Source organism: Enhydra lutris, unplaced genomic scaffold (genome assembly GCF_002288905.1).
Source record: "Enhydra lutris kenyoni isolate GAN:26980312 unplaced genomic scaffold, ASM228890v2 scaffoldscaffold13, whole genome shotgun sequence".
In the NCBI taxonomy this organism is placed as follows: Eukaryota; Metazoa; Chordata; class Mammalia; order Carnivora; family Mustelidae; genus Enhydra; species Enhydra lutris.
The window spans coordinates 5,571,077-5,580,315 of record NW_019154097.1 but is presented as its reverse complement, the minus strand read 5'-3'; the positions used below and the strand labels follow the sequence as shown (position 1 = coordinate 5,580,315).

General features: G+C 40.4%; 1 protein-coding gene across 2 annotated transcripts in view; it reads right to left on the bottom strand.

Annotated features, from left to right (window-relative positions):
• Positions 1 to 294: 294 nt before the first annotated feature.
• Positions 295 to 9,239, bottom strand: part of LOC111145802 (zinc finger CCHC-type containing 7) — a 254,470-nt gene continuing 245,525 nt past the window's right edge. For both annotated transcript variants that reach the window (XM_022501033.1, XM_022501034.1), the window contains exons 7-9: positions 8,386 to 8,481; positions 3,448 to 3,565; positions 295 to 1,625 (exon numbers count right to left, since the gene is read on the bottom strand). In XM_022501033.1, coding sequence (XP_022356741.1) covers positions 1,186 to 1,625; positions 3,448 to 3,565; positions 8,386 to 8,481 — 654 coding nt within the window. In that variant the 3' untranslated portion in view covers positions 295 to 1,185. The remainder of the gene's footprint in view (positions 1,626 to 3,447; positions 3,566 to 8,385; positions 8,482 to 9,239) is intronic.

Here is a 9,239-nt window from a genome sequence, read left to right as displayed (position 1 = left end):
TCTTCCTTTCCCTGCAGAAGGTAAGAGGGCGGATCATACCAGATACACAGAAATTCATGTACTTCACAGAGAGTAAAACACAAATGTAAGATCGTGACATTATAGAATTATCCTGGTTAACTGACTCCATCTCATTCTCTTCTGGCATAGAGCTAGTACTTGGCCAAAAAGGGCCTTGGGAGCCCAGTATGTGGAGCCTGTATAACTTCAGTCCCTTGTCTAACCCAACCATGCCCTTTGTCACCCAAACTCACATTGCCTTGTTACATAACAGACAAGCTTATTTACTCTATTTCAGACATTTTATTTTTCCGATTCTAACATTAGGCTTTGATAAGTACAAAAAATTCACAGGTACAAAAATTTCTGTATAGCCTTGTGGTAGTTAAAAAAAACCCGTGAAAATAAAACAGTGTTTTAAGTTGGGCAGTAGTAGCCATCTCTATACATCTGAGTGACAGTCTCCTTGAAGTGTGGCTGTAAAAATGGTGAGAACTGTTGCACTGTGATGATGTTACAATTTTTTATGACTCTTTTTCACTTGTCCCAGGAAATCTACCTCATGCCATTGGCGCTGGTATTTTGCTATAAAGCAATTCTCCGCCTCTTTGGGGCTTCAATGATGACACCTTGATCCTTGATCTTTCAGCCTCACGTTCTGACCGTTGGAAGATTCTGACACCAGCCTCAAGAGCGAGAACAGCTGGACTGAGATTTTATAGCTTTTACTCTTCCCGATGTTAAAAAAGAAAAAAGTAATGCTGAAAAAGATGAATTTTTCATATTGGAATTAATTTGTCCTCCTGCAAGGATTTAATTTTCGTACTCCCTCTGCAGATAGATTATATCTGATGAGCTTTTATTTTTTCAGAACATTAAAAAAAAATTTTTTTTCTTGAAAAGATTGTTTCTTCTTATCCCTAGGATTCTGAGTAAAAATGATGGACGAGAACAGGGGAAATCTGAGTATATCTGTTTGTTTGTTTGTTTTCCCTACATCTAATAACCTGTTGGATACAGAGACTGCAGATCTCCATGGTCTTTGTTCAGCAGCTCCAGGTATGGCGGAGAGGACAGACAAAACCAAAAGATTCACTTTATTTAACCACAGACAGTAAAGATCTTCCGTGGATGTTCTAGGCATGAAGACCAGACAAACACCAGAAAGCTGAATCAGAAGCTGTTTCACAGCTTAGACTTTTTTTTCCTCTGCTTAATGAGAAATAAATTATCATTGCCATCGGCCTCCAAGTAGCTCTCCTTTTTCTTATGCTTGTTCCGCTTGCCCTCTCTGGGCGGCTTGTCTTCTCTTGGCTTATGGGAATGTGATGAGTGGTGGAAGGACTTGGGAGCCTTCTGGGTTTTGAAAGAGCCAGGAGAAGAGTGGAGTTTGGGGCCCCTGGGGAAGTCCTCAACTGCTTCATGACACCTGTCAGCCTTCCTGTGTTTCTCACGCTCTTTACTGCTCCTGCTCGCCTCTTTTTGGGTTTCCTTCTTTTCTTGAGGCCACCTGTTATTTTTACGGGAGGCATGGCTCTTCCTCCTGTTATGGTGGGACCGCGTATCTGCAACTTCCATGTGAGGTCTCTTGAACTGCCTAGGGAAATCCCCATTCTTCTGGAGTTCTGGAAAATAGAAAAGTATTTCTGCATTTTCAGCAACCAGACAGTCCATGCACAGCTGTCACAGGTCTGTAAATAACTCAGCAGAGAGGGAAACCAGATAATGCAATGTTCATGATATGACATTCAAAATAGCCGTCACTAAGGTAAAACCACTCACCAAAAACTGCATGGTTCTAGTTCTGCATCTGATTGCTAAAAATGGAAAATATCCAGAAATCCAATGATACTTATTCTATTCAATACAGCTGAATTAGGTTGAACAATGGAGATGAAGACTAGTGAGAACAGTAAACATCCTAGCTTTGTGAAGAAAACTCAGGTCTGACCAATTCAAGTTCTTGCAGTGACAGAGTAGCCCTTGATGATAAAGTGAAACAAGATGTATAAAATGGTCTTTTGACAGACTCATATGACATTTCAATTCCCTCTGAAGATAAAGTCTGGCCACAGGACTTAGAAGTGGATGCCACACCGCACAGGAGATTTTTCCTCCAGAGTGGACATCACTGGCTTGGAGAGTACGTACACACACACGGCTATCTTAGAGGTTCTGGACCAGACCCGCTGTTCAATTTTGCTGGGACTTGGCACCCTTACTCTAAGTGTTTGATGGATGTGATTCTAATTGGTAAGTGGGAGAGGAGGTTCCAGTGAGGGATGAAAATGAGCATGCCAACAAGACCTTGAAAGATTAAAGAAGTGGCCAATAAAAAAACAGGTGGAAATACAAGTATTTAGGGGACCAAAAAATAATGAATTCTAGGATATAAAGCAAAGGTAATTAATTATAGGCTTTATCATAAAATAAAAATTCCAATAGACCATAGAGAACCTCAAAGTAGCCACAGAGTTGTCAATCTAACTAGTTAAAAGGGAAAACAAATGGTTTTCTAGCATTATAAAAGTTATCAAGACTCATTATAGACAACCTGGGAAATACAGAAAAGTATATAAAAAATAAAACAGTAGCCACAATCTTTTAATTCAGAGGTGACATTTTGGTGCATTTCTTTTAAATTTTTAAATTTAGTTCCCTAATCAATATCTTCATGTACTATAATTTCTCTCTCTATAGTTGAGATAAAGTTCATATGAAATGTCATATGTAAAATATGCAGGAGTAGAGAAGTAGTTCCTTTTGAAGAAGACCCAAACTCAGAGAAAGTCGGGAAAAGAATAACAAGAAGTTGCAAAGAGTTAACAATGTATGGGTGAACTTGAAAAATATAGAACTGTTTTGTCCTGAAAGCAACAAAAGTAACTTGGTGAACCATCGTGAAGGATATGGGAAGAAATAAGTCAAAAGAGTAGGCTCAAATTATAAAACAGAAGAACTTTACGTTAGTGACAGTAAAAAAGGAACCCAAGAGGGTGGCTGTGGACAGGAAGCTCTGCCGTAATCATGGCCGGTAAGAACAGACTTCTTTGGAGAAGCTCCAGGGATCACCAGGAATCACCTAGCAGAGAAAGCTCTTCTTTCCATGAAAAATACTAGGGATATACAAAGGGAAAAAATAATTACTTGCCAAACAGAAAAATCTCAAAGGAGCCTTTAAAAACTCTGAATACCTACATGGCTGGAAGTATGTTCTGGACATTTTGGTTATTATGTGAGAAAAATGCTTACTGTGAATAGAACATAACACAGTTTCTGAGGTGGGTGCCTGATTTCTGGAGATCAAGAAAGTTCTGTTTTTTCTGACAATTATTTAAAAACCTTTTCTGTGTTAACCAATGAACCCCTTAGCAGGGAAATACAGGGCAGAAGAAGGTATTTAGGAACTACTGCAAAGGTGGATCTCACAAAAAGTCAGTAACATACCTTTCACTTTTCGTTTTATTCTCTGTTCTCTCTCCCGAATTTCATATTTGTCATCATAGTAGTAGATGAACGGAGACGTTGGAAAGGTCTGGTTAAACATTCGTCTTTCTGTACATTCCTGCAAGTTGTTTGAAATTATTATTTCAAATTACCAAATTTGAGATTATGATGTTACCAGGCCACTGCTCAGACCACCTCTCTGCAAGATTCCGAACCACTGTAGTTAGAGATGAGCCCCACACCAGGGACACCTGGCTAAGGGTGTAGTCTTAACTGGGACGCTGGGAAGATCACACCCAATCACACCCAACCACACCCAACCACACCCAACCGTGCTTACTTGCTTCTTTGAGGCTTGGATTTTCTCTCCTTCTATACCCATGAAATCCTTATCTTTTTCAACCTTCCCAGCCAAACCCCGCCCCCAGTCGGAGTCAACAGCAACAGGGACTGAATCTCCACTGCACTTGCCTAGTTCCTCTGTCAGCGGGTTTTATTTGGCCTCATGTTGCTTCAGACCTTTGCTTGTCTGTCTCTCCCAACAAACAGCCTTCCATCAAGTGCTTCTCCTTTCACATTTACACCCTAAATGTGGGTGTACATTTTTAGCCCTTTGCTCTTTTCCCTTCACACAAATGGTTTGCAGGCTTCTTCTAACCCAACACTCACTGCTAACAAGGGCAGTGGTTCTTATGGTGGGGAGCAGGATGACGGTGGCAGGTTATATATAGCTTGAAACTGCTCCTAGGTAATTCTGAAACACCCCAAAGGAATCTTCTCTTAACTCCCCCCACTCAAGATGAGATCACGCCTCTCATTCATTACCCTAAGTCAGCTTCCCACTCTCATGACTCTGGCTTTTCCACTGCTGCTATTTCCCACATTCTTGGCCTGAGCCACATCCAATATACTAGGCTTTATTTATCATGACCTGTTGATATATTTTCATTTGGTATGTCTGGAACCAAATTTTCTTTTCTCTGATACAGGCTTCCCTTTGGAACTTCCCCATTTCTATCCTCTGCCATCCTGCTTAAAATGTATTTTATAAATGTTTAATTCTTCTTAGTTAGATATGGAAGAAAATTAGAATACCCCTTAGGAAGAAAATATGTGAAACAGCCACATAACATTTAGTTGACTTATTGTAACTTTGGCATAATATATTTGACTTATAATTCTAAGACATCTGACCAAGCTGGTAGCCACACACTTAGGAAGATAATTTGCAGAGTTTAAAAAATTATGAATCATTTGAAATACATACTTTAGTATAAAGTAATGGAAATCTGTACCTACTATTAGGCTTTATCAAATCATAACATTTTACCTTAACTTACCTCAATTTTTGTCCCAAGGAGTGAAGCATTAATAATACAACTGAAATCCTCTTTCCCATGCCTCATTCCTCTCTTTCCCTTTCCAGAAACTGCCACTGTCTTAAAGTTGCTGCCTGCCTTTCTCATGTTTTACTCTTACAACTAATAAACAATAAACAATGGTGTATGTTTGAAGTGTGCAGACTTCATAAAAACAGTATCATTCTATAAAAATTTTGAAGGAACTTTACTTTATAATAGCTTTACAGAATAAACTGGGTGATGGTCTCTTGGATTACCTGTTTCTGAATAAAGGTTTGGTAAAACTTGACTGTAAAACTCTCTGGGTCTGATATATTTCAGGGGAGAGAATTATGATTACTAATTTAATTTTTTTAGTGGTATTGGTCCATGTAAGATTTTTCTTCAGTCATTTTGGTTAACTAGTATTTTTTTGTAGAATTGCTTATTTTATCTGTATTTTCAGACTTAATTTTGAACTTTATAAAGTTTGTATAGTATTCTCTTATAATTAAACAATTTTAAACTATTTATAATTTTTATTCACTATTTGTACCTTTTCCTTTCCTTTGAGTAGTTTTTCTAGAAGTCTTTTTTCTTTTGAAAAGAAAATATTTTCAAAGAACCAACTTTTGGTGGTTTTGTTGATGTTATTAATTTTGTTTTCTATTTTAATAATTTAGGGTCTTTAATAATTTAAAGATAATTAAATTATCTTTAATAATTTATGGTGTTTTCTATTTTAATAATTTAGGGTCTTTCCTTCTTCCAACTACCTTTAGAGATACTGTGTTGTTGACTTTCTGGATCTTTGGGGGCTTTTTTGGATCCTGCAAGTTATAAGGCAAACCTGTATGGTAACATAAAGAATTACTTTTATAAATCACTATCCATGGTGGCTCCAAGTTCCCAGAAGAAAGGACACCCATGCAAGACTTGGGGCAAGATTCTGTTATAGTCTGAATGTCTTCCCTTCACCCCCAACCAAAATTTACCCCCAACGTGACAGTGTTAGGAGGTAGAGCCTGTGGGCAGTGATTAGGTCATGATGGTGGAGCTCTGACAAATGGGATTAATTGTTCTTATAAAACAGGGCCCCTTCCTCCAAGAGCTCCCTAGCCCGTCCCACCCCTGTGAGGACACGACAAGAAAGTGTCATCTATGAGGAAGGCAGCCCTCACCTGACATCGATTCTGCTGGAGCCATGACCTTGGGCTTCCGAGCCTCCAGAACTCCAAGATAAATTTCTGTTGTTTATAAACCACCCCGTCTATGGCAGTTCGTTTATAGCAGCCTAAGTGGACTAAGAGAGACTCTAACCATAAAATATATAAAATTACAAAGAGGTACTAAAGGTCTGACACACTCCCAGCGCCCACTCATACTTTCACACGCTCCTGGAGAAGGCTCTCTGCCTACAGTTCCTACTGTTTCCTCTGGTAGTCTGCCTGCCGCAGAGACGCCTGGGACGGTCCCTGCCTCCCCAACTAGACAGTGAGTGGAGTCAGGGCAGGGCGGTGCCACATTCACCTCAGAATATCTTCCACATGAAGAGGCTCTTTGGTAACATCTGTAGAACTGTATTTCTGAAACTGAAGGGGAGGGGTCCTCAGACATCTTTAATCATCTGCACAGTCTCCTATTTGGATCCTGTATGGTCTAGACTGGTGTGACTATACGGAGCTATACAGTACCATAAATATTTTCCAAAGCTAAATGTAAATTATATTTTGATTATCCACATCGCTGGTCCCCTCCATTAGCACAGACAATTGATAGTTGGCTATATAATTTATCTACTGTTCTGGATTAGCCACACCACTGATCTTCTTCATTAGTGTGAATAATCTAGAGTTCTTCATCTATGGCAGTGACAAGGCGGCCAAATTTGCTTTATTGTAAATTAGAAACTATCTAAATCTAGATTTCAGGGATAAATTCCAAATGTTTTTAATATATTTCCTATCTACATTAGCAGGTGTGACTAGTAACCAGTATGTGTCCAACTGTCATTGTTTTTCTTTAATTGAACAAACATAAATGCTAAAATCACACCCCTTTGCTTTAAAGAGGTCAGCAAGCATGAACTGTACACCTATGTGATCTGTGTGGCAGTGGAATGCTTATATGGAGAGGTTTCCTAAACAGTGTTGGCAACATCTGAGTTTTGGCAACGAGGAGGAATGCACAAAGCAGGAAAAGATCTAGAGATGATAATTTTTAAGAAGAAGTGCTCTCTAATAAGGCTTTCAGTGTGAGTTCTATGGAAATGAAGGAAGTACACTGCATGGTCTCTCCATCCTTACCACTGTACTATGGATTCACACTGGAAACAGGATCCCTGTGTCAGTACTGAGAAATCTCCCTGTACAACTTCTTTGCTTTGTAGATAAAGACACTGAGGACCAGAGAGAAAATGTCGGTTGTTCAAATCACACGGTTAAGTCAGTAGCAGAGCAAAAACTGCAACTGAGGATCAGACCTTCACCCTACTCTCCTATTCTATCCTTTCGCCCCCCCACCCCCACCCCCGCCCCGGGTCCTGCTGCCCCAACACAGAAGAAAAACTTCATGTGCCTGTGAACTGTGCCTGGGCCTTTTCTTCTCCCAGCCGTTCTGTCTCTCCCTAGGCTATTGAGCTTCAGCCCGAGGGTCTGCATGGTCAGAATTCAAGTCACAAAGGGCAGTCCTCCCCCATCCTACTGCTCAGAGCCCTACCCATTTTGAGGACTCTGTTCCCACTGAATGCTTTCCACCTCTTGTCATCAGATCGGATCTGATTTTAGTTTATTTTGGTTTCTAGGCTGCTAGGAGCCCACCCGGAGACTAGGGATGTCTTTCTCCATATAGATTTTCTACTTTTTGTGCCACTGCCTTTGTTCCTCTGCCGCAGGATTCCCAGAATGCAGGAGAACTCTGAGTCGATTCTTACTGTAGCCTGTCTCTGAGTTGAGCTGCTGCTGCTTCATACTTAGTGAGACAACTGGCTAGAAGACTCCCTCCCATCCCATGGCAACCAGTTTCTTCTGCTCTGACACCCCCATACCTGAAACACACATAATTTGGCCCTTTCAGTTGGGGCTGGGAACGTGCAGTTTGGATAGGGAATTTGGACGTTTGTGGGGCATTCAGGCTAGTCAATGATGCAGCCCCTCTGTCTTTTCACCAGCATTGGGGTTTACATGTGCGTGATGAAGATTTAAGGGTATTGTGTGTAAACACTGGAGATACTGGAGAACTACACAGAAAATCTAAAATCAGGATTTGGCTGTGTCAAAGTCATAGCAAACATAAGAACTCATGAGAACTGTAACCATTCTGCTGACTACTTCTATCTGTCTGATTGATTTTATGGCTTCTGTATTTGTTTTAGCCTAACTTGTTCCTGTACATTTACAATAATTAGAAGAATATGCTCTGACAGATCCCTTACTCTGGCAGGGATGGGAGAAGTCAGTTGGCTGAAAATATACAAAATCTTACTTCAGGATGTTAGTTTATTAAAAAAGTAAGCATTTAGAATTACATTCGTTTCATTTTTTGGCAACCACTCCCAGCACAACAGAATGCTTTATGCCCCAACACTACTCAAACTTACGTGTCCATAATGGCCTTCTTGCCCACAGTTGTAGCAATACACTAAGGCTGATTGTCCAGAAGGGGTCTTCGGCTTTTTGGGTGGTCCAGGTTTGGTCTGCAACATGAGTATTTGCGAGGGTTTTATTACATGTTAGAAGAAAATTGAAACCTGATTCTTTCCCGAAGAGCTCCTTTCCGGTAAGAGACTCCTTAGAGAGACGGCCTCCTAGAGTTTTGTGTGAGGACCTCATGTCCAGATGGTTGTCTGTGTTAAAGTGTGTAACATGACATTCTTTCAGACTTGAAATCAGTGTGTTCTTTCCTCTCCTTCACTCCTCATTGCATTCGGCGCTGTGCCCAGGACTGTGCGCTCGGTATCAGGTCTCTCAGAGAAGCACAAGAGGCGAGTAGAACGTGACAGACATATAAATAAATAATGACAGAACAATGTAATAAGCACAGTGACAGAAACATGTACAAGGTATGAATGCAGTGGCAAGGGGAACCCACCATCGGATGGGGTGGAAGAAGTCAGGGAAAGCTTTCTTCAAAGCGTCAAACTTAAATCTACTCTCAAAGGATTAAGTGGAAGTCAAACGGAAAGTCTTAGGTAGAAGTGACAGGATGAACAATGGCATGAAACTGAGAAGGAGCATACATGCTGACAACGTACAACACGCACATCCAGGTGAACTTGACAAATGCAGCTGGAGAAAGCAGGGCAAAGAAGGGAGGGCCTTATAAATTATTTTAAGGAGCTTGGGGTTTATCTGGGCTTTTCCATTTTAAGTGTAGTTTTAAATGTAGGAGCCAAACAGAATTTTATTTCAGAAAACCATTTGGGCTTGGAGTTGTGCAGGGGCAGAGGGGAGT